General features: G+C 42.1%; 1 protein-coding gene across 1 annotated transcript; it reads left to right on the top strand.

Moving 5' to 3' along the window:
- Nucleotides 1–7,252: 7,252 nt before the first annotated feature.
- TTC12 (tetratricopeptide repeat domain 12) lies at nucleotides 7,253–25,137 on the top strand. The gene is made up of 21 exons (XM_074162478.1): nucleotides 7,253–7,322; nucleotides 7,786–7,937; nucleotides 8,531–8,561; nucleotides 9,114–9,191; nucleotides 9,673–9,794; nucleotides 10,125–10,184; nucleotides 11,123–11,194; nucleotides 12,477–12,537; nucleotides 12,831–13,019; nucleotides 13,586–13,655; nucleotides 14,635–14,723; nucleotides 15,810–15,978; nucleotides 17,601–17,693; nucleotides 17,910–17,973; nucleotides 18,936–19,070; nucleotides 19,534–19,635; nucleotides 20,366–20,434; nucleotides 21,253–21,354; nucleotides 21,920–22,019; nucleotides 24,232–24,457; nucleotides 24,807–25,137. Exons 1-21 carry the CDS (start codon nucleotides 7,259–7,261, stop codon nucleotides 24,880–24,882), a joined length of 2,124 nt encoding a protein of 707 aa, XP_074018579.1. The 5' UTR covers nucleotides 7,253–7,258; the 3' UTR covers nucleotides 24,883–25,137.
- The last annotated feature ends 648 nt before the right edge of the window (nucleotides 25,138–25,785 follow it).

Genomic DNA, 25,785 nt, shown 5'->3' with positions numbered 1-25,785 from the left:
AGCTCCGGGGATATATTTCAATTTGCAGTATTCAGACTCCACATTTCTTTAAATTTTATGTTAATTTTTGCCAACTTCTGTTCTTTCCAATGTTTACAATTGACAAATTTTTTTTTAACTTTTGTTGTGTTTAAATTTATATGTAAAATAGCTGCCTTTTTTTTTTTTTTTTTAAGTAAATACAGTCTATGGATACTAGGTTAGCAGCATGCTTGCTTTGCAAAGGGAGACATTTTAAAACATGGATGTTTACAGTAGTTGTTTCCCCTTTATCATTTCTTAATTATTGTTATTATTATTGTTATTATTATTATTATTATTTCTTACTGGAGTAAGAAGAAAAGTAATGCTGGGGTTTGGTTTGGGGTTTTTTTGGGGGGGGGGTACTCAAACCACTTGTCTCCAATCAAGGTCTTTACCCAGCAATCCACATAAACACACGCTTAACTTGGAATGAGAGAGTTGCTGGAGAGAGTCCTTCTATACTTAAATTTCGTTTAAGTCCCTTGCTGGACCTGGGCCTGACTGCATAAGAGAAATACATCTCTGCTTTTTTAGGACATTCTCCCCTTTCCTTCATGGAACCCTCCCGGAGCTTTGAGAAGCAGAAGGGAGATTGTACAGTTAGGGCTGGTCTGGTCTCATCTCAGATGTTTGACTATATCAATTCCTCCTTAGTATGTCAGTAAATACCATTTCCTTTGACCCTAGAAATCTGATTTAAAAGCAAAGACTTTTTGCACAAGGGTGCTTGGCAGCAAGCAAGACTCCTCCTGCAGAGCCGGCTCCATCAGCAGTTGGACCAGATGATCGTTGCAGGTCCCTTCCAACTGAACTATTCTATTCTGTCACATCATGTGTATTGAGTCATCTGTGTACGCTCTGCAGAATCAAAACCATGAAAGCAAGAGCAAGCGCTTGGAAATCAATGCCAGGACTCCCGTTGATTTCCCTTGTCTTGGCATTGTGCTTTCACAGTTGGAAAAGGGGGCTGATGTAGCAGATGTATTACCATTACGGGAGGTTATGATTGGGATTCATGGAGTAGCACTGAGATTTTGGGGTGAAAAGAAAGGAGGCTTGAGTGGAAGGAAGGCAGAGGTATATAGGGGAAGACCAGCCCATTGTATAGAGATGTTCCTTCTGTTGGGGTTTTAGGGTTTTTTTTTTCTTTTTGTTTCCTTTTGTTTTCTTTTTTATTCTACTTTAGATCTGCAAGCTTGTGCACTGTGGGTGCGTGACTATTTTAGTGTGAAACGTGTTTTTTGTCATAGTATTGAAATAAAAGCTTCAACATAGTTTGGATGTGGAAGGTGTAGCGATAGTTCAGATTTGAAAAAAAATATATATATTCAGGAAAAAAAAGAGAACAACTCTTAAAAGGAACAGAAACCTTTAAATGAAAAATCAAACTGAGCTGACTATGGCATCCATTCCATTGCGCTAAGGTGATGAACAGAAGGATGATGGGGGTTGGGTAGACTGCAGTTTGGCTTAGGTAAGTTGAGCCACTTTTATCAGTGTATTCTTATAAGTATGCAGTCTTTTACAGCAGCATCACATAATTTCAAACTGTGAAAAATAATAGTCTTGTCATTTGCTAAGTGTGGGGGGTTTTGCATTTTTTCCTTAGCTCCTGGAATGCAAATGGAGGATGACTGGATTTGCAGGCATAGACACTCATGCAATACCCATCCTGAGCAGGATATCGGGGCAGGATGTGTCCTCACTTCAAAGCCTTGTGTCAAATTCGGCCCTTGCATTACCCATCACAGCGGTGTCGGTATCAACTATGGGGAAGTTTGGCCCACAGTCCCTAGGATTTTTTTTCTAAGGATTCAATCCATATAAATGTAGCAAAAAAAAATGCTACCATGGTCTGTCTGTGGTTGGTGAGAGTCCTCGGGGCAGCAAAGGACTAGTGGACAGGCAGTGTGTACCTCTATTCCTGTGGATGAGCACAACAATTTGTTCCTCGTTTCTGCAAAGTTTTTGACTGCTTTTGTCATCTCTGTGTTATACCTCCTGAGTTGTAACTCGCCGAGAGCTGAGCAGCTGATAGGAAACAAATGCTGTGCAATGCTAACAACCAGAAACGTGTCCAGTGACACTGGCCAGCACCTGTTGGGTGAAAATTGGAGTGACTCTCACCTGGACTGGCATTTCTGTCCTAAAACGTAACCAGTTCAATGCCCGATCCAATACCCAGCTGCATCATTAGAAAATACCCTTCTGAATGCAGTGGGTTTGTGTCGAGATCGATGGAGCGAGCACCATTCCAAGGCAGAAGTGAACCCTGTGACTGCCTGAACACTAGGAGTGTCCATCCAACTCTTTTTTGATGCCCTCGTGACACCTCCCAATACGCATAGATTAATTCGTAGGGTTGTTTTATACTCGCCCTCACTGGAGAATAATTTCTTTTAATTTGGAAGTACCCCGTTTCCAAGATAGCTTAAGCTTTATTGCTTTTATTTAAACCTTTGAAGAGGGACCAACCTGACGCCGTTTACACTGTATTTGTTATATATGTATCCATGCCATACATATATATCTATATGGCAATGCAGACCGATCAGCTTCTAGTTGTGGAGTGATTACATTTCATGCTGCACCATACGTAAAGATGATAATAGTGCATCCAGTCGTTCAGCTTTTAGAGTGGAGTTTTATTTTCACACTTTTCTATGGAGCCTTCAAACCCCAGATTTTCACACTAGGCTGTTTTGATAGTTGTTCTCAGACCCTCCATTGACATCCTTACCCAGCATTCCCTACTTTTGGGGGCCTTCTATCTTGTTAAAAAAACAAAAAAACAAAAAATCTTTTTACCAAGTGAAACATCGATTCCACCTTTATTCCCATTCTCACTGGTGTAAATACTGATACTAACTGAGGATTTTGACTTTGCATTCTGTCAGAATACTGTGTTCAAATAAAAATTACAAAAAAAAAAAAGCTCCTGCGTACGGTCTGCCCTTCTTTAGATGCTCTGCTCGGTCCCGTGTGCAGACGTGGATTCCCAGGGCTGCATTTGCACGTGAGCTTAACGCGGAGTGAGCAGTCCCCTTGTGGCGTGCCCACAGCCTGGGTTAGGCATCTGTCCGGGGCTCCAGGCTGTAGACAAGCAGGAAAGATAACTGTCTGCACAGGGATGTTAGCGAAGCTCATGGCTGAAGCTGGTGCATCTCTGAAGGGTGGGAGTGGGGTACTGTAGCCTTTCCAGGCTTCAGATGCGCAGAAGGAACAGCTGCCAGCAGCCGATTCCACTGATGGGCTCTTCCAAAGTGCTGAGTGTCACAAAGAGGAGAATTTTTAGTTTGTTTCTCTGTCTCACTGTAGATAATTCCGTTGAGATGACACAAATGCTGTTTCAAGTCCACTGTGAATCAGGGACGGCTGGATTTCCCATAAAACGGTGCTCCTCCATAGTTCTATGGCTATGAAAGAGGGGTGGGGGGGTGGGTGCGAGTGTTGGTTTTAAAAGGTGTCCTTAACCCATCCTGAATTAGGTGCCTGGACTTGATTAATATGTGATGAATCTAATTAAATTTAATTCTGTGCTAAGCATTGATCTCCCAGGACATGGAAGGAGAAATGAGAGCTTTGATATGTATCAATACTTGGGTGCCAGAACTGTTCACAGAAAAAGAAGAAAGTAAATGTATTGAGCTAAAGTACTTGTTATCCGAAGAGGATACCCTCATTTCTGCTGCCTCTCCAGGACTTTGCTTTTTATTTTTGACTGCTATTTACACAGAGACAGTAACTCTCATTTTCCACAGCTGCATTATTATCTTCATCCTGCCCACGGAGTCTCAGGTCCTGCAGGCTTCTCTTCATGTGTCTCTGGCTCACTGGTGCAGCTTATAGTCACCTCACTGCTATAGGCACCGGCACGTCAGAGACCCTCCAGCAGCACAGCTCCCTGGCTGCTGCCTACTCTGTAAGTTACCTTATAGGAACACGTGAACAGCATTGGGAGGGAGCAGTGGCTTTCCATGCAGCGCGAGCAAATGATGCTTTTTCTTCTGTAGCCTTCCTGCAGAGCCTGATGGACGGGAGAAATAAACAAAGGATGGCAGAATGAAATGCAGCTTCTCCTATGGAGAGAGAAAGGGAAGCTGTACGGGCGGAGCAGAAGTAAAGATGCAGGTAAAGATTTTGATGCCGGTGGAGGGGAGTAAAGGCAGGATCTGGCTATAGAGATGCTGCATCTTTAAGCTGAAAGGCTTCGCTCTCCAGGCCACTGAGCAAAAGGAGGAGAGTGCAAAGCCGGGAGTGCACTGGAGGCTGAACAGCAGCAGCCAGTCCACCTGATGTGAGGGGAGAGACTGCAGGAACAGCGCGTGCTCCATTTTCCACCCATTTGGAGGGAGTTTATCTGTGCAGATTCACGGCCATTGGAGAGAACCTTTCTGACTGCCCCTCCCTTGTCTCCATCGGCCTCTCACGGTGCCATTGCGGCAGAGGCAGGAGCACAGTCAGTCTCCCTCCACCAGTGCACAGTCTTTTAATGAACCAACAAGCCAAGCTCTATTGTGTGTGGTTTACTTATAGCAGTTTTTATTCTCTTAGACTTCAAGTTTATCCCCACACCTCAAGTGTGGCTTTATTCCCCAAATAAAAGTGACACTGCTAAGCATCCCAGTGACACAGCTATTACCTCCCGAGTATTTATAATTGGGCACCACGGACACTGGATTTGAAACAGCTTCATTAGAGGAAAAAACCCCACCTTTGGGATGGAGGCTTAGACGATCAAAAGCAGAGCTGTCTTGCAGCAAAAAGAGAGAAAGGAACTATTTTGTTTCAGTGCATGAGGAATGGGAAAAGGGATCTTCTGGCGGTTCCTACAGCAAAGGAGGGTCTGGAAGGGACAGGAGATCCCAGCTGCCTGTTCAGTCACGCAGCTCAGCACCTTGTTGGCACACATAGCCCAGGAAAGCATTTCTCCTTCTGGGAAGTGTGGTGGGACATTGAAGAGGAAGCAGATGAATGTGGCTGCGGTTTATAGCTTCCCAGTGAGATTTCTAATTTCATGCCCAGCAGCACCAGAGTGGCCTGCTCTTGGTATCCCCCACCTTAGGCAACACTGCCGCTTTGAGACTTGTCAGGTCCCCCCTGCCCCCCCCGCCTCGGTTTCTCGCCTTTCTCTCCTAAAACGGCTGGGTTATAATATGTCCAGAATTAAAATATCCTGGCAGTGCAGCAGGGACTCGGTGATGTTCTGGCTCCCATTGGTGGCTGACAGCTTCCATTAACTGCCACCTCTAATCTGCTGGCTCTGAAAACATGGCCCTGGAGCATCTCCCAAGAGTGGTGACAAGGACCCATCTGGCTGTTGGAGCCATGTATGTGCATGTCCATGTCCTGATGGGGACATGCTTTGTGTGAAGTGCTAGTGTGAGGGGAAAACGGATGTTCATCGATACTGCTCTGAACCACAAGTCTGACACATCCCAGCAGGGCCACATGGTGTAAAGGAGGGCTAGGATTCTCTTGCAAGGGTGACTGGCCATCAGAGCCTGAAAAGGTTGAAAGACATGTCCCTCGGCTATTGCATGTGCTGCTAGACATCGGCCAGCCCCTGTGCTTCCTTTTCTGCGGCTTCAGCCACCCGTGCCTCCACAGCACGGCTGGGTGGGCAGCTTGGATTTGGCAGCACACGCAGTGCACAAGCCTGGCTGGCAGGAGCACAGAGGCCGGTTTGGGGACACAAGCAACAAAGCAGGAAAAGGCCTGAAATCACAGCTTTGTCCCAGCTGGCCAGCTGCATTTTGTGCTGGAGGATGGTGCCACCCTCTGGCTGTCTCACTGGTGACAGGCTGCATGTGCCATCCCCGGGAAGGGCTGCGCTGGCTCCAATGAAGCCTCCCTGGCCACCAGAACCCCCCAGACGCTGCAACCTACTGGGACTTCTCCCAGGGACACACCACCTTGTCTGGAGGATACAGAAGTCCTCTGTACTGTCAACTGGTTGCTTCTCAGACGCTGCTGATACCGTCTGATCCCATTAACGGGAAGAAGTGCCCGTTTTGAATGAGGGTTTAACCCTCAGCAAACTCCGGTCTTTCTTCTTCTTAATCAAAAATCGATTGAGACAGCCCCAGTCTTTAAAGGGTATCTTAAAAAAAAAAAAAAAAAAATCCAATTCTGGTATAAAAATCAGGGCAATAGGGGCTAGAACCATTGGTTGTGGATGAGTGTTCACGTTTCTTTTTTTAGGTTCCCTCTCCCAGTTGGTAAGTCTGCTAAAATTCAGCTAAGCTAATCTTTATATTAACCATTAAGTCATCTCTTTCACTGATTTTTTGCCCATGCTACCCCATTCCTGTCCCATGTGTATGAACATAAGATGACTTCAAGCTTTAAAAAAGCCAGATGGAAAGGATCTGAAACGCTCTTTGCAGAAATGACAGGCGGTGCCTGGGCTGATGCGCTCCCTGCTGCGAGGTGCCTGCGAGGCAGCTTGTCTCCTGGCTCTGCCGAATCAAACCCAGATGTGGGTATTGATAAAACAACAAGCGGGGGGGGAGCGGCAGCAGATCTCGCTTTTGCTTTGCATTTGTTCAGGCTGCAAGGCAAGGGCTGACCTCTTTAGCAGAGGAAAAGGAGCACATTCAGCTCAGCGACCGGTGAAGCATTTCTCAAGGTTACCAAGCCAGAAATTAAGCGAGGAAAGGCAGGATGAAGGTAGCGGCCCTCCGCCAGCTCTGGACTAGGAGCCTCGCTGCTGTGCTACAGATGTTTCTCCAGGGGCCACCTGGAAGGCCTTTGCTAGAGGGGCCCTCTGTAGCCCCTGTCAGCCGTTCCACCGCAGTGGAAACATAAGCGGTGCTTGCCAGCAAAGGGATTTTTATCTAGGAGTGATGGCTAGGAAGAAAAGAAGCCACCTGCTTAATGCTCTGACGTACAGTGCAAGTGTAAAAGCATCCTCTTCCCCCATAGTAGCATAGCTCTAAAACAGCATTCAAGGGAAATCTGGAAAAAGAGGAGGCAAGGATGCCCTTTATGCAGCTCTGCACCAGCGCTGAGGGTCCCCCTGCTATCTCTGCTCTTATCGCTCCCCGGGCCGCGAAATGGCGGCCAGTTAGGCACCGCCCCTTCGTTTGCATAACCACGCCCCCCCGCGCGCTCCCCTCCCTCTAACGCTGCGTCAAGAGCGTGGCCGGCCGGCGCTGTCTCCACGGCAACGGCGAGGCCGCTGCGCTTCTTCCGGCTCGGTGGGTCCCCCTCGGCCGGTGGCCCCGCGGCCATGCTGGCCGACCGGGAGCAGGAGGAGGATTTCCAGCGGTTCCTCCGCCGTGTGGACGATGTCGGTAAGTGTGCTGCGGGGCCGGGGCGGAGCTGGCCGCCCCTGGCCGGGCACGGGGCAGTGCGGAGGGGCGGCGGCGGCCGGGGGCCGTGGCCCATCCCCGTTTTCTTCAGTTAGGGTGCTGGGGGCGGAACGGAAAAGGGGACGGGTAAAGGGAAGGCAGAAAAGGAATGGAAAAGACGAAAACTCCCGCTCCGAGTTTGTGTGGAGTCTCCTTATGAAGTCAGGTGTGGTCAGGCTTCGCAGGTGCCACGAGTTGCTTTCTAAACGGGAATTTTTCATAACGCAGCAGCTATAGGTAGCTCTTGGAAGTGAGATGAAGTAGTATTTGCAAGTGTTTCCGTTTATAAAGGCCATCCTGGTCACCCGTGTCTTCAAAAGCGTATGTCATTAGAGGTGCAACTGAACTCCTTGTCCTTCCAGGATCACTGAGTCATGTGTGTATATCTCTTTTTTTCTCTTTTTAGCCAGCTTAGTGCAAAGCTTGAATTCCACAGACCCAGATGTCAAGGAAAAAGCCATCGCTGAGGCAGAGAAAAGGCTCCATGAGCAGGAAAAGAGCAAGCACGAAGAAAGCAAGACTGTGGTGAACAGAACAGTCATCAACACACAAGCTTCTGTAAGAGTTTTTTTCCCTTTGAAGTTAAAGCAACTTAGGTCTTTTAAATAATACTAAGTCACCTTCTTTGCCAAGGAGAAAAAAATCTTGAGCGAAACTTACAAGTGTTTTCTAAATTTGACTTCATTTCTTTCACTAGTCACCTTATTGGGTTATCATACTCAATGTCATATTGTCTTTGCCTTAAGACTACTAATAACACAGAATTGGATTTATCCAAGTTGTACGTAAGCACTGAGTTGCCATAACTTGTAGCTTTTACCTGTGCTTCAGGAACTTGAGCAAAACTAGTTGGAGACACAAGAGTCTCTTTGTTAATTTTATTAGGCCTTGATTCCTGCAGTAGGGTTTGGATTTCAGTGACATGCCTCCATAAAGATAAGAATGGAAGCTTTCTGGTAGTGTAAAAAATAATTAAGTCCTTACCATCCTTTGTTTAAGTATCATTTTAATACTCCTGACATGCATCAATCTGGATATTTCAGAGGCCCTGTGGCTTTGAACAACTTAACCAAGTGTTCCTTTGCTGCTATGGGTTTTACTAAAATGTCCATGTGAGTACATGTATTTGCTGTGTTTCTCTTTTTTTTTAGGACACGGCAAGCGCAGAGGCAGCAAACAAAGGTAGGACAGTGCTCCCTCTAGTACTTAGCATCTCTTCAATCTGTTTCAGCAGAAATGGAGTAAAGCTTGCTGTTACTTCCCGCAAGACCTAATTCCTGCCAAAGTCAAAGCTAACTTTTCTAGTGATTTAAATCAAAATTCAGTCAGATCTGGGAAAACACTCAAGGATCTTACTAGTATGGCTGTACTTGTTACCTTCCTAGGAAGGCAGCTTGTTGGTGTAGTTTGTTAATCGTAATCTGGCCTGTCATCTGAAACGTTAGTTTTCTTAATTTAAAAGGAAACAAGTCTATCTCTAGAGACGAGATACTTCATGGCAAGTATGCAAATCCTGAGTGGCAGCCTGGTCTTTATGTGTAATAGCTTGTCATTCGTGTTCCAGTTTAATTGTTGAAGTATCCCCTTACTATTTTCTTTGTAGAGAAATGCCTCAGAAATACCTTAGAAATGACTTTTTTCTCACTTGTAGGTTGATTTTAATGAAGCTTGTTCTTTTTTTTTTTTTTTTCTTCTTTTTTAAACTAAAATGCCACCAACTCTCCTGGCTCAAAGATGAATTTCTGGCAATTTTGGAAAAGGATGCAAAAGAACGAGCTAAAAGAAGGAAGAGAAACGAGCACTTAGCAAATGGTAATTGCTAAAGGCTTTTCTATCTAATGCCTTCACAAACTACTTAGCAGGAACTAGACTGATTTAAGAGGCTATGGAGCTGCTCTGTTATTGCCATTCTTACGCACACTGAGCGAGTGCTTGGGTTATCTGAGGCACGGCATTGATTAGCTGGATATAACAGGTTTATATACTTACAGAGTTTGCAACCTGTTCTTTTCCATACTATCCTGCTTCTGATAGGAAGGGAGCGAGTTTGAGTATTTGAGAGCTGGGCTGGGCAAAGAGAAATACTCAGTTTTGTCTCAGAAAGAGGGATCACATGCACTGAATAGCTGAGAAGCCCCGTGCAAATCGTGGCTAATGAAGACAGCTGCAGCGAAGCTGGACTGGAATTTTGATGACTATTCCAACAGGAGAATATGCCCTCTGTTTCTGCAGTCACCATTTGGGGAAATAAAAACCAAATGTCATTTTTTAATGCACGTATGTTCTTTTGCAGCTCTGAAAGATAAGGGAAATGATGCCTTCAGGAAAGGAGACTATGTTGTAGCCATTCAGAGATACACTGAAGGTCTGGAAAAACTGAAAGATAAGCAGGAACTTTACACAAACAGAGCACAGGTCAGCATGTGGAAATGAGCTACCATTATGCTGATTTTAGCATTACTTTGCCAGGATACAATCCAAAAATGATTGTTCTGTTATCTCAGTGAATTTCATAAAAGGTAATATTTGTTGCATTACAGAGAAGCTTAAAAATGGGAGAAAGCAACTTTTCCTGGCCGTCCTCTGCTACAAGGAATTCATGAGTTCTGTTTTGCTGCTGTATTTGATTGATGTGTCTGACTTTTTACATTTTTTTTTAAACTAGCTAATATTTGTATAATAGTTAGTGGAAATTCTTTGAAGTATTCTAATTCTCCTGCCTGGACTCTCTTGGTTTTCTTTTAGGCCTACCTGAAGATGCATGAGTATGAAAAAGCCATTGGCGACTGTGAATGGGCATTAAAGGTAACTTCAGGATTCTGTCTTTTATAATCCAGTGCTCCTGGAAGGCGGGTTACTGTGTAACTGATGATATGGAGACAACTTGCCAATGGAAGTGAAAGAATGTGGTGGTGTTGCACAGGTTCCTGCATCCTGAGTTCAAGTTAACTATTTCAGTGCTGCCTGTGTGCAGAATCTTTTCTAGCTCTTAAAAGCTTTTAATTAAAAAGATTGTTACAAGCAATAATAAACTACTAACTGCACACGTTGGCATACAGTATCCTGTCCATCCTTCTAAAAAAGGAAAGGGGACTCTTCAAGCTTACAAAGATTAGATCTGGTGGGAAAAGCAAAGATTGTATAAAATGCTATAGAGCTGAATCCATATTTAATTGTGTTATATCAGTGATGGCCACGATTAACAGATTATTAATAATGGCCACATCATTTAAAGAAATCAATATTTTTTGATACATAACTGAACTGGAAAAGATTACCTAATCTGTTAGTGTTGAGCTAGATGTTCCCTCTATTTTTATTTTTTTTTTGTGCACAGCTAATGAAAATTAGTGCTTATTTCATTCCTGGCAGAACTAATCAAAAGACATACAGAAGTTCTGTTGTTGAAGAAGTTCTGTGGTTCTGGACTAGTTGATGCAGGCCTTAACATTACCTAGTTGTATGAGCCTGTATTGCCTGAAGTGCAGTTTTCTGGGTAGGATTTTAGCACCAGCTGCTTTTCACCTTTAACCACACCAAAGCCTGTGTTCCTTGCATAGGGAAGGAAAGTTGGTACCTGGAGCTAATAATTCAGCATATAAACTTTAGATGCCTCTAGTAGATAGTATGAATACCCTCTTCTGTGCTTACAGTTGCTTTGGGCAACTTAACTATTAATCAAAGGCTGGAAAAAATATTTAAAGGCTAAAATTTCTAAATAACTAATTTCTTTTTTAACACAGTGCAATGAAAAGTGTATTAAAGCCTATTTTCTGATGGGGAAAGCTCACCTGGCACTTAAGCACTACAGTGAGGTAAGTTGACTAAATCTCATGGGACCATTGTTGTTTTGATGTGATGTTGTGGGTGAGAGGGAGAAATTTGTGATCTTAAGAATTGAACAAATGAAATTTGTTGACCAGCAGGTTGAGAGAGGTTATCCTCCCCCTCTACTCTGCCCTGGTGAGGCCCCATCTGGAGCACTGTGTCCAGTTCTGGGCTCCCCAGTTCAAGAAGGACAGGGAACTGCTGGAGAGGGTACAGCAGAGGGCTACAAAGATGATTAGAGGCCTGGAGCATCTCCCTTACGAGGAGAGGCTGAGGGACTTGGGTCTTTTTATTTTAGAGAAGAGAAGGCTGAGGGGGGATCTGATCAATGCTTATAAATACTTAAAGGGTGGGTGTCAAGAGGATGGGGCCGTTCTTTTTTCAGTGGTGCCCAGGGATAGGACAAGAGGAAATGGGCACAAACTTGAATAAAGGAAGTTCCACCTAAACATGAGGAGGAACTTCTTGACTTTGAGGATGGCAGAGCCCTGGAACAGGCTGCCCGAGGCGGGGGTGGAGTCTCCTTCTCTAGAGATATTCAAAACTCGCCTGGACAAGTTCCTGTGCAACCTGCTCTAGGTGGACCTGCTTTCGCAGGGGGGTTGGACTAGATGATCTCCAGAGGTCCCTTCCAACCCCATGTGATTCTGTGAAAGTATGTTGAGCTTTTAGACTTGAGAGAAACTTTCTGTACTTTGCAAAGACTAAGAATTCTAAAATTAAGTCTTTCCGCATCTTAGTAAAATAACCGTAGAGCATGGACAATACAAGTCTACATGAAGTCCACTTTGAGGGTTTCTTGGCACCTTGGTCTGTGAAGAAGGTTCTTCTCTGTTGCAAGCTTGGTGATCAGTTTAATTCTGACATATGCTCAAGATACACAAAATGCACAAACAGAAGATAAAGATACAAGATGCACAAGTCTAATCCCTGGTGATAGTTACAGTTCCTGCAGTTTTAATGCTATGCCTCATTTTCTGTTTGCTTTGCTTTTTTTTGTTCCGGGTACTATATTCCTAGGTTTTTTCTTGAAATTTTCCTTTTAATTTCAAATAGTAGGCAGATGTAGGAACTGAGAATAATATTCAACTTACACTTTTAATTATGAAAGTCTTGACTTGTATGCCTCCATAAATTTTCTTTTTCATACTTAAGTACTATGGCCCAAGAACTTTTCAGTTTAAACCAGATGACTCTGACTAGGATATAATATTTATCATCTTCCTATTTTTATTTTAAATTGAGAGCCCGATTCTTTTCTCTGTTAAGTCTAGGCTGTGTTACGAGAAGATCTTACAAATTGATCCCCAAAAGGAAAGCCTATTTAATGGTAAGAAATAGAAATTTTTCACTGTTGTCCCTTGTTCTCTGTTCAAGATGGAACTTGACTGAAACCACTCTTCTGCTCTTCAGAACTTTTGATGGAGTTTTCTCCCCGTAGCTTTTGTCCCTGATTGTTTCTTCTTTAAGCTCTGTTTCACTCACTAGAGCCATGGCTCATTCTGTATCTGCATGTGTAAGGTACGGCTCTCTCTGTCATGGAGTCTCCTTCATTTTTTTACTTGAAACTTGACCAGATGAAAACATTTAACTGACATGCTTTGTTTTCTTTTGATTTCCAAGATTGTATGAACAAGGTAAACTTGGAGGAAAAAAGAATGAAAGATGAAGAGAGAGCAATGAAGGAAGTTCAGTCTGGAAAGCTAGCCGCTCTGTCCATAAAAGAACTGCTGCAGAAACTTGCTAGGCCTGACCAGAATATCCTCTACTATACAGGAGGGATCAGACTTTTGACAGGAGCCGTGAAAGATTGTAAGTATTTGATGCAAAGGTTGTTGATCATGGGAGGTGTGATCAAAGTATATGAATACAAGTGGAGTAGTTTTTAAAGGAACAGAAAAACTATTTCTGTATTTAAAACAGAAAATCAGCAATGTTTGATATTTCAAAATTTATGACCGGTAAATATTTTAGAACTGAAGCAATGTTGTAGCTGAGCTGTTAAGACTTCTTATGGATTTGGGTCTCTTAAGAAGAGTTGCCTTTGTTTCGAAATATTTGTAATTCTCTGTTAAAGCATATTGATTTGCAAAGCCAGTCTTGTGTTTCAGCCTTCCTAAAAAGCCTTTAACTTGAAGTCGATTGTTCGTTATAGCACCAGGCATGAATTAGAGTGGTCTTCAGCTTCAAAGCTGTTTCTACTTCAAGTAGCATTGTTGGAGTTCTTCCCCTCTTTTAACGATGTTCTTTCCCAAAGCTGTTGATGCAGTGACCTTTTCTTTTAACACTCTGTTACAGGAGAGCAGGAATGTGCCTTCACAATGATACATCAGCCAGGTGGATCACAGAGCTGATTTGTTTATCTCTGAATTTTTCAGGCACTGAGCAAACTTTATTTAGAACGAACAATGGATTCAGTATCCTCAAAGACAACGAGGTTGTAAGACGGTAAGAGCTCTCCAAAGGAAAACAGTAGAGTGTTACAGCGTGAGGAAACGAAAATACTGGTTTCAAGAAAGACAGTCACCTCTTGAAATGATCAAAAGATAATGTAATAACAGGATTTAATGTCTGAACAGACTGACTTATATCTGACTCTTGTACAAACAGTGGTCTCTCAGATGCAGTGAACAGAATTAATGAATTTCTGCTTCTGTCTCATATTTCTGTACAGTTATCCTATCTCATGGTGAGAGCAGGTTTGTAAAAAAACTTAATATAAAAGAATATCTGAAAGCACTTAGTCGCTTTAAGTATACCTGGCTAGACTCCTTGGTGCTATGTTCAGCACAAAGGATCAGTAAATATTTGGCCATATAGTTTTCTAATGAAACCTGTGAAACTCTCTAACCTTGTAATCAAGGAAGAAGATCATCTCTGGGGACCTGTATCTTCTGCTGCTGTATTTTCTTGGCTGCTATAATACTGTGTTTCAGTAATCACAAAACAAATTTGACTAATATTTATCTGTATTGCTTTATAAACTTTGTCTTTGAGGGATTTCTTGTCCAAATGTATATTTCTTCTTCAGGGTTCATCAGTATTTTGGGTGTTGGCTGTAAGTAGACTTAAGAGATGAAGCACTTCCAAATTCGCACAAAGTTATTACACCCTGGCTATTCACAACTGTCTCAGCACAGAACTGAATTTATCATCTGTATTGTGCTATGTAATGCTCATATAGAGCCTGTGTTTAGGGTAGAGCCGAGCCAGTAGATCACAAATCTAGTGTTAGAGGAGGTCTGCTGGAAAACAAGTCTGATAGTCCAAAAAATGTTTAACCGATGAGCTGGGTTTAGTGCCTATGAGCTTAACTGTTCACGTGGCAGATCCTCGTCTCTGTGGGGCTTTGATGATTTCTCTAGCCACAGAGCTCATTGTTTGATCTCTCCTCTCCTCTTTTTACAAACTAATGTTTCAAATTTAGGGGCTTCTGTGCAGAGAGGAAAAACACTGCTGAAGTGGATCTGTCTGTTTCTCTTCTCTTCCTTTGGCAAGCTGTCTGCGCTGGGAATGGTAAAACTATGTAATCAACGTTAATCATTGTTAATGTACTATTAGTATGGCACTTACTATTTCTAAAATGGCTGTTTGGTATGAACATCACTTTCCCAGAGCACTTGGGTCTAGACCTTATTGTAAACCAAGTTTCACAGGTCAAATGCAAGTGTTCGTGGTTGCTGCTAGTGGTATACCTCCATTTGGGTGGTTCTGTGCATCATGAGATGAAATTTCCGGTCTATTTCTGTGAGCATTTTGAATCTACTGAAGGGGTGGAGAGTAAATTCCCTGTGATTATTGCTGCTGTTAAGATAATATCACTTGTATCTTTTTGTTGTTTTTAAGCAGTTATACCAGCAAGCAGGAGTTTATAGAAGTGCCATTAGGGAAGGCTGAATTCCTTTGGCAGTCACAGTCAGGAGTCATTGGGCGGGCAGCCCTTGCCTCTATTTCTGAGTGTATACCTAGATGAGAAATGGGCTGCAGTGGTGGTGGGTGGTAAAGTGGTAGAGAGCGCCACACAGGGAAAATACAGAATGCTTGGAGTCAGCATCTGTGTTGACTTGTGTATCACGGGATCCAGCTGATGCCCAAGAGAATATACCTAACACAAGGTAAGGAGAAAACCTGTTTCATATTCTGCCTATAGGTAGTTAGCAGTGAAAACAGACTAATGTGCAGACTCATGTGGCTTACGTGTTTGTGCCTGGCAGGGCAGTGTACTATTGTGCCTGAACAGCCTGGACTCTAGCATTTTGCAGGCAGCTGATGAAGTGAGAAGCACTTTCTGTTTACAACTCTGGTGTCTCTAATGAAACACTTAACTCCTGAGAAGTTAGCGTGTTGCTAGTGAGAGCAGAAATTCAACCACCAGTGTATGTGTTGAACTAATGGAGCTGAGAGAAGATTAGTGGGTGTTCTGCCTTACCATTGCTCTGCAGGAGTATTATGCAAGGTGAACACATTACTGGATGAAATAAAGACATTAGACCTGTTAAATCAGCACCTAGGAAAAAAAAAGTAATGAGTATAATATAAAAATTAAGAGCAATGCGGATGCCATTGTGGGGGACGTAGCTCTTAAATCTTCTCTTTTTTCAGAAGAAAATCAGCGTCTTCTATTGACTTGCTCTGATGTGAATGCACAGCTGCCAAAACTGCTTTCTTCTGGAGCACCTGAGATCCAAAAGGAGACACTGGCCCTAATCTCTCTTTACTCAGAGAATGAGAATGGGAGGAGACTGCTGGTCAGGCACCAGGACCTAACCAAGTAATAAACGCTACTATACCTCAGACAGAATTCCTTAATGCAGGGGTTCACAGATGTTCAAAACTCGCCCCACTAGCACCAAGGTGACAGGCTTTCCGCAGGGAACCTAATGACATTGAGACTTCTGTCCTGAGGGATAGGTAGGCCTAATTAAGCAAAAGTAAAAGTTAGGTATGTGGGGAAGACTTCAGTAAACTTGATATCTGAAGATGCCTGTGAAGCTAAGTAAAAAGTGCTTATTCCTGAGGATGTTCATGTAATTTTGAGGCATAGTTACTTTTTTTTTTTTAACCGTTAAGTGTATGGTTGTCTAGCACTCAATCAGAAGCCTACAGTATTGTCTCTTAATAGCTCACGGTTTCAGGCTGTGACTCTCTCCTCATTTGGTAGTTGGTATTTATGATTATTTAGTGTTGCCATGACTCACTGAGTGGAGAAAAACAATATTCTATTACCTTTAGAAGGAAATAGCAGGACAATAGGATAGAGTTAAGCACAAGAGAAATTTAAATTTACTGGTTTGCACTACATGGTTTGAAGTAGCAGATGAACAGAAAAAATTCTCCAACAGTTCTACACAGTTCACTGTATAATATACAACATTAATCAAGGGACATTTTTCCTTGGAGGAAAGGTTGAAGAAATGAGCCACACCGGAGAGGATGCTTTAAAAAGGCAGATAATATTACTGTGGCTTTGAAATACCAGAGGCTAAAAAAATTTTCTGTCAGCTTCTGAAAGAGATCCTGGGCCTGATTGCTTGAGAAGAGTTAGGATGTTCAGAAGATAAACTTGCAGATACTGATATTATCAGCATTTGGGCTCATCATCAGAAAGAGATGAGACTACTATAGGTTCTTTTACTGTGCTACAAAGTTGGAGATGTGTGGCTGAGAATTTCAGCTCAGTAGAGGAGCATGTGGAAACCCTTGTGCTGTACTGCAGAGCTTATGGATTCACAATCTGAAGTCCTGTGAACTGTATGCTGTCCAAATCCCACAGCCGCAAGCACACACTATTCCAAAAGCTCAAAAGGTGACCGGTGTGATGCTCTTTTCATTCAGGCAGGAGATTAATTTTTCTTTTCTACTACAAAGCTTTTTAGTTAAACCCCTCCAAAGACTGTTGTGTTTGCTCAGCATGTCCTTTTAAGCCATGCAAGCATCAACACTGACTTTCCCTGCAGGCCTTTACAATCTGTTGAAGCTGTTCACTACTGGGCTGTGCTGATGGTGTTCTCGGTTCTGACTGTTGCATTCTACTTGTCTGTCCCTAAGATGTTTTCCAGCACCAAAGCAGCTTAGTTTCAAATATCTGTGAAGCTTATGTGCTGGTGAAATGTTCTGGTGCTGACAGAAATTGGTATGTGGGTTAAAACCATTGTACTTGTGCAAAAAGGGACAATATTGTGAGAGAACCTGGTGCCAAAATATTGTTCTAATGGCAGTCAGGGGACTGAGTATGTTTGGAGGGCCTGGTATTTCCGGCTTGGTCAAAACCCTGCTGAACACTAAGAAGTTTAAGATCATAAATTGTGTTGGTGCAATTAAAATATAATTTTGATCTTTAATAATTAAACCAAAGCTGACATATTTTTTGGGTTGGTTTTTTTTTAATAACAGATGGCCGCAGATTTTGATGACATTTGTCAACAGCACTGATGCCAAGGCTAGCAGTGCCATGAACATACTATCTGATTTAACTGAAGAGGAAGGGTAACTTGCATTTCTTCATTCATTTTTATGAAGTTGTACTTTGAAATGTAGTAAATGAGCTAGTGATAGAGGCTTTTGGCCGCCTTTGCTGTGAGGGTACATTGCTGACTGATGTTTACCTTGTCTTTATGTTGCTGTTGTGTTGCCTTTATCTGTGATTTTTTTTCTCTAAAGCTTTAAGTGACTAAATATGGCTTTTTTTTATCCCCCCAACAGGTTCAAAACCCAATGTCGTGTCATGCTTTCCACAGGTGTTTTACCTTTATTCACCCAGTTGCTGGTATGAAAGATCTCGGTTTCTATATTTCTGGTTTCCTGTTGTGTAATATGTCTTACGACCACTCTTCCCAGCTTTACAGCGAGTTGCTCCTAGGCAGAGCTCCTCTGTGATAGAATTACAGTGGTTGTCATGTCGCTAGTTCTGTAGGCATAAGAAATCCAGTTTTGTCATATGCTTTCCTCAGGAAAATGTTCTCCGTTTCCAGTACTTAGTGCTTCGTTTCTGCACATTACTAGTTTTATATTCAGTGAAAACTCTGCTTGGTTGCAGACTCCCATTGGAAATCTGTCAGGCTAGGATTTCATACTCAGCTTTGTGTTACACTCTTAATGTGACTTTAATCCACTGTCACCAACTGGTTATATCTTGGATAGTGCCGTTTCTTTCTAATCTGAGAGATCAGAGTGAAGAGATGACATTAGGTCACAAGGTAAAGATGTTTAGTGGTTCAGATCCCTTTCCTGGTTATCATTTATTTAAACTACAAGCTTCCAATACTGTTGGTACAGAAACTCAGGAAGAGGGAAGACGATAGGGAAGATTGGTTCTGTAGCAGAACAGCAGTTATAGTTGGAAAGTAAAATCTTCCACTTCTCCAAATGAGTACTAAGACAATGCAATAATTACAGCATTTTTACATTGCTTGTTGCTCTCTCCTTTGAACATACCTTACTGGAATTACAGCTGCAGTTGAGGCTGTTCTGTTCTGTGACCTAAGTGATAGTAGGAAAAACTCATGTTAGGGACCACAGAATCCAGTCACTTTTTCCCAAGACTCTTCAAATGTCATCTGGAGATTCATTGTGAAAATGAAGGTGACTTGAACTTTGGACAATTGCGATTTAACATATACGAGAGAGGTTTTTGGAATCCCACTTTCTATTGCCAGAGGGATAGGAACACTTATTTTTTGTTTCCTTGACATTTGTTCGTAATTTGTTATTCTTCTCTTCTGTTTTTAGACCTCTGCCGAGCTGGTGAACCAGGCAGCCCTTGCCCGTTGCATCGGCATGATGGGGAATCTGTGTGCGGATGCAGTCATTCGAATGCAGATGGCAGAGAGCAAAGAGTGCTGGCAGGCATGCTTAAAGCTTGTGGTAAAGAAACTTGATGACTCCCTAGAATAGCATTTTTGGCCTTATCTCCTGTGGAAATGGCACTTGTGTGATCCTGTCTGTCTGCCTCCCCTCATAGCTCCGAACCCTTGACTGAGATCTTTCAGATCTGGTAGTTGGATAAAGGTCTCGAAGTGGTCTGTTGTCAACATAAGTTGTGGATCAATAGATGGGTGGGGAAGAGCAAGTGGTCCCTTAAGTGGTCCCTCCTTTCAGGGTAAACATGCAGTTTGAACTCAGACCTCAGAAACTAAAGAATTCAGAGAGTGGGAAAGGCTCTTGTTAACTGCCTAAATACCGGAAGTTTGGAGTGTGCAGCTTTAGATACCGAAGTGAAAGAAATGTGAGAATGAATCTGTATCAAAAAAAGCACATTAGCTCTGGTGGTCACAGTGCATATTGTGAACCTCCAAATCAATTGCACTTTTCTCCCTTTTGTACACAGGATGAATGCTTTGATGTCAGCACACCCAAATACCAGGAGTGTTTGTTTGCAGTGCTGGGCCTAATGATGAACTTATTGCTTGAATCAAATGGGATCATACAGGTATATGAGATCTGTGAACGTTCTTTGGTGGGATTCTTCTGATAATCTAATCTAATCCCTTAGCAATTCAGAATTGCTTGAGCAGTTAGAGCATCCTCGTTCCTTGTCACCGTGAATAGGCCTGATGCAAGTCACTGAAGTCATATCAAAACATCCGAATAGAACAGGTGAGGGAACGACCATGGAATATTGTGAACCTCCCAGTCTGCACAGGGAAAAAGAGCTTGACTGCGTTAGATGGATTTGGAGCTTTCTTTCACATCAAGTGTGCTGAAGCACTTAAAGGCTGCCAACCTTGGATTTTGCTGGTGGTCAGTTAATTTTTACTGGTATTTAAGGTTATCATTAAGGGTAGTTGACAATTTAAGTAAGCTAAACATTAAAAAAAATTATCCTCCACTCCCCCCATATACACACATTTGTGAGGAAAAACTACAGTGTTAAGCGCATATAGTACCTTCCCATAGCAGTGTAAATGTGTTGTTTGGCATCTCCAATTCTGGGATATTCTTAGATGCTTGATACATTCCAAAATTATTTAAAGCTAAGAATTCCGTCAAGAAAGAAGAGTTCCCAAAGTTACATCTGGGTACTGAAGTGTTAGTAACTTGCTGCCATGTGTGCCCTGATCTCCATTGGATTCTTTGTTGTACTTTGTCTATTAATGCATTTCTGCTCTAACTCTTCCCAGCAATCAGCTGGACCTGACTTTTTCACGTTGTTGTTTCAGCACTTTGCTGTGGACATAAGTGCCAGGTGCATGTCTCTCCTCAAGGAAAAGGATGGAAGGATTGTGACGGTAAGTGGGATATCTATGGACTAATGGAAGATTGTATTAGCTGACCTGATCTGAACACTTCAGGGCAAACTGGTGCCCTATGCAGACCTGTACGTTAGGCTTTGAAAATTAAAACATTCATAATTATTAGTAGCAAAGAAATGATAAACCGCTTATTATTCAGGTTTTTATATTGTTTGATGCAAGAGTTTCTCAATGTTCTCTTGAAATCTACTTAATAGAAGCTCTTACAAATCATTTCACCCTTATAATGGTTTTCCATATAAAACCCTTAAATCAATCTAGAAGCAAAGGAGCAAGAACCATTTGGGTGTTTAGCTGCTGTTTCTTACTACAATTCTTGTATGTGAATCATACCTAGGAGATTGTACTACTATTAATGGTGTGTAACTCCCACAGATGGCAGTTACTCAAGGCAAATGGGTAGAAGCAGATGTGGACTCAGAGTCCTTTCTGAACTCACAGGAATTGTTCTGATGTGTTTTACTTGACTCAATGCCAGCAGTGCTGGGCTGGTTTCTACTCGGAATTTGTTTCAATAAGTAAACATACAGGGAGTTGTCCTCATCTCAGTTTGGTCCTATCTCTTTCTACAATGAGTCTTTAGAAGCTGTGCTGAGTTCAGTTTCTAGTAAGCAATAAAAAAGCCATGTCCTAAAGATGTTCTTCATTATATTTCTAAACTTTTATCCTTTTATCACTTTAATTACTTTGGTTTTATTCTGCCATCTGCAAAAACAAAGTAATTTGAAAACTCCTTTAAAGTTACCAGGACCAATAAACGTTTGTTCCATTCTCTCACACTGTTTTCTACTTAGAGAGCCATTGGAGTGCTAAGTCGCATCCTGCCAGCATCCTCCTCAGCGGTAGAAGAAGTAGTGAAAGGAGGGGTGGTGAAGAAAATTATCAAATTCTTGAAAGTAAATTAATTTTATGAAATTCACTTCATTTCTGCTTTTATTGTCCCTTAAGAAAACCATAGTTGCCCCTGTGTTTAGCTTCCTTTCCCTAGGAGAAAGACCTGTGCAGTCGCTCTGGCTGCATGTGTCTGCATCTGTGTTGTCTGCTGTAACAGTGCTCTCAATTTTAATTTTAAGCTCGGTAGCCAACCTGGAGACTAGACTGCCTTCTTGGTCTGGTTCATAGCCCAGATTTTTCAGTTGTTTCCGTATGAGCCAGAGCCCTGTGCACAGCTCTACCTGCAGAGACCTGCAAATTCAAGATTCCACAACTGCAGGCCTAGTTGGAGAGTTAAAGCTTAAAGTTGGTGTGATCTAATTCAGGTCACTGAAAAGCGATGAGCTCTTTCCCCTAAATATATGAGATTATATATATACTCTACAAAGGTCTTAGTTTGCTATTTCAGCTTAAGCACAAGTAATACCTAACTGTCTCTGTGGTACCCTAAGCTATCCTGTAACCTTGAGTAAACTGGGGTATGAACTGCATGTTTGCTAGTGTATGCTTTATTCTAATCAAATCTAGGCTGGAGGACAGATCACATCCAATTATGGTATAAAGACCCTTTCCATCTGCACCAGAAGTAATAGACAAGCTCAAGAAGATCTAGTGAAGTCAGATAAAAGTAAGTGACAACTACAGTACTTAGAGACTGAGTGTGGAAATGTAACCTCAATATCATCCAATTACTTTCTTCCTCTTCAGAATGGAACTGAAGACTGGATTTTACTCTTGCAAGACCTTAGCAGTGTTTTCTGAGTGATGTCTCCCTTTACCTCTTGAAATAGTACTTAATGACCCATAGCTCTGTGTGTGGATGGAAATAGGCGTATCAGACAATGAGCCTGAGTTAGAGAAAATGCACTTTACTCTAGAAAAATGGCTTGATATGCTTTTTCAGGGCCAGAAATAAGTAAGTTTTTTCAAGATAAACATATAAACTGTAACTGAATTGGGTTCTGTTTTCTGAAGTCTGTGGCTAAAATAACAAACTTCATTTAGATGTCTGATTTCCAGAGGCTGAGGCTGTTTATAGTTTCCTTCAATTTACACGTGAATATTTGGCCTGGTATTAAAAGGAAATAGGTGTGGAAACAGAGTGACAATATCAGACCAGGTGTCTTAGGTTATTTTTGAGTAAATTTGCTCTAGTCATGTGGTGTAACTCTACTTAGACTGCTTTAAAATCCAGGTTCAATTAATGCTAATGTAACCACAACAGAGAATACTTAAGTTTTATCTAAATGGTTGAACCTGTCAAGAAACTGTCAGCTCATGTAGTTCAACTTGAACCCTAAGGATTTTCGCTCATTAAAAGCTTCTGAGAGCATCATCTCCCTTTTGTATGCCCCATATTAGTTTCACTGTCATCTGTAGATGAAGCTTTCATTTCCTCAAATTAGCAACAACACTCTCATTCTTTCCGCCAAAGCTCTGGGTACTAATCTTGTGAAAAGTCACTATTTCTTATTTTTGTCATCTGTGTTTGCCAGCAGATGCCTGCAAGAGCCATACAACTCTGTGTCAAGAGTATAGACAGAATACTCTGCTGCTGTACATAGTGTGAGAAATGGGTTGTTTTGCTTCAGCGAATTGATATATGTTTGTTAGCGTGTCTGTACTAACAAAGGAGGCTTAGTGATAGTAGAATCTAATCAATTGTACCCAACTAATCCTTAGAATTGTCTGGGGTCTGTCAAGGAATCCTTGTTTACAGAACGTTATCTAGGTGAAGAGAAACAGACTGGAATGTGGCATTCAGTGCAAGAAACCATAAGGTAGGGGAGTATTGATAAGGCCAAAGAAACCAGGCCTGGATGGTTATTCTGCTGAGGGGGCTGTGGAGACTGCTGAGTGGACTAAGGTCATCTAGAGGGCAGCTGATGAAGACGAGGATACGACCACCTGATGAAGTAAACGACCACTAGAGTGCTTGTAATTACTAACACTGGACAGTAAATGGTAGCAAAGACTGTGAAATAACCTGTAGTGTAATCAACTAATCAAAGGCGGGTTTAGGATAATGATTTTGTAGAGTAGGTGTACGTATGCCCTATAAGGCGAAAAGGTATGAATTGAACCTGTAATAGGTTAGGCGGTCGGGAAGAATGTGAGCTCCAACTTCTCAACCAATGAGAAGAGAGGCAGAAACTCAGACGGCCGGGATAGGATATAAATACCTCACAGCTGAAAGATGGGGTGTGCCTCTGCTTTGAGATGCACCTGATTCAGCGCTGTTTTGTATAATACATTTTTAATTATTTTTTTCTTTGCTTCGGTGACTTTGTTCTCTATCAAATTCTAATCGTGAGCCGGTGTTTCTCACAATAGGTTACAGAAGTAGATGAGCTGAGCTGCTTTATGTTAGCTAAGGATTTATAGAAAGGCTTTTTATGTTCCTTTCTTCAGCTGTTCTTTCCCGAACAACACTTCTTCTAAACACATTTAGCTTTGTGCTGTAAATGCTCTGCTCTGTGCTTGCCCTGCTAGTATGGTGGGGTGAGAGACCAGTGCAAGGACCTGCGAGCAGCAAAGGTGGTGCTTTCCATTTCAAAGAACTATTAAACAAATGCAGAAACACTGGCTCCATGCTAGAGAACCTCTTAGAGTGTAGACTGAATTCTGTGAGAAAGCCATCTAGGCAGGTGAAGCTGAGACAGTATCCTGGGTCCTGAACCTTGCTATGAAATTCCCTTGCTCCTGCAGGTTTTCTAGAAAAATGCCCCACACGGAACAGTGCTCACTCTCTAGGAGTTTAAGTAAAGACAGGAGAAAATATCATTGCTATTTGAACAAATCTGTGCGCATTCTGTACAATTAATCTCTTCTTCTCCCAGAGTTCAGTGTGCTGCTGAAGCTCTTGGAGTCGGAGAGTGAAATGATTGTGGGAAATGCTGCTTTCTGCCTTGGCCAGTGCCTTGAAGTTCCTGGAGCAGCGACATCCTTACTGAATTCCAATGTTGTGATGATATTGTTGAAACATGCTGGTGGTGATGCCACAAGAACTTCAGTGCAGGAGAATGCAGCAATTGCCCTGGGGAAGCTTTGCGTCGCTGAACGAAGGTATTGTAAAAAAGACTTGTACTCCAGCACCGTCTGGTTGTTATTATGTGATAATTCTTGAAAAACTGACCAGTCTAAGTCAATTCTATTCTTAGAGCAAGCAGGTACAGGGCAGATGATTAGCTTATATAAACACCCCATGAATTCTACCACCCCTCCTCCAACTAGAATTCTCATTTGTGGTACTGTCCCCACAGTTCTGCTTTAGGGTTCCTGTGTCGTTATCAAATGTAGCATTAAACATCCTTGATACTTTGGGCATGGGGTACACCAGAGCAGTGGAAGCTTAAAACTTTTATTGTTAGTCATCTTATATTCCCTCAGAGCAACCTTTCTGTCATCTTTTCAGACATATTGTTCAACTGCGGAAACTCAATGGACTGGCCATCCTGAACTCCTCTATGAAATACGTGCATAGCATCTGAAGTCTTCGACAGCTTTGAAAAACGCTATTAATAGCACTTGCTATTGAGTATTTTCTGCTGTTTAATAAAACTAACTCAAAGAACATCAACTTTTCAGTCCCTTTTCAAAGTGTTTGCTGGTCCTTCACAGAAGCCAGTGAAACAGTATGAATATAAGTATCAGGAGAAAGAAGTTAATTTATTATCTAGGCTAACATCTAAAATAACAACTTGTATTAAGCTTGTGTTTGCTTTAATAAATGATGTTGGACTTTCTACTGGCTCATCTAGCCTACTTTCCAGTTTGGGTCCAGTACCCAGTGTATTAGAAGAAAATAGAAATATATTGCGAGTTGTGACTTTGAAGAATCCCGCTTCCCCCCGATATCCTGTCCTCTAGTGGCTAGATAATGATTCAGTATCTCATGTGTGATAGCACGTCACAGGTTGCTTAAACCTTAAGCCTCATACTTAGCTGCTTAAATATGTTGGTCTTAATTTCACTAAGCCTTGAGTCTGACAAGGAGGTTTGTGTATGAATTATGGGCTGTTTATTTTAGTAGCGTTACACTTACTATCTTTGTAAAGTTAATGAGATCCCTTTTGTCACTTACTTTTGTGTGGAGTAAGAACAGTAGTTGACCTTCTTCATCTTAAGTACTTTCTCACAGCCCCTTGTAACTCCTCTGTAGTTATTCATATTTTTTTTTTAAGCAGTAACACAAGTGGCACATCATTCTAGTGTATGTTTTCTGGAGAGGTCAAAAATTAATTACTGCTAATGGCAAGTGTAATTTGAAAAGAAAGGCAGTAATGTGTTGCTCTTACCTCTTGTGTGTTCTTCCAAAAAGGCAGTTGAAAACACATGACTGAGAAGCTGTTCCAAAGCCTGCTTTCTGCCCTAAAGCATAGCAGCTTTATTGT

This window comes from Numenius arquata, chromosome 22 (genome assembly GCF_964106895.1).
Source record: "Numenius arquata chromosome 22, bNumArq3.hap1.1, whole genome shotgun sequence".
NCBI classification, from domain to species: Eukaryota; Metazoa; Chordata; class Aves; order Charadriiformes; family Scolopacidae; genus Numenius; species Numenius arquata.
The sequence above is the reverse complement of the archived record's forward strand: the minus strand, read 5'-3'. Positions and strand labels throughout refer to the sequence as shown.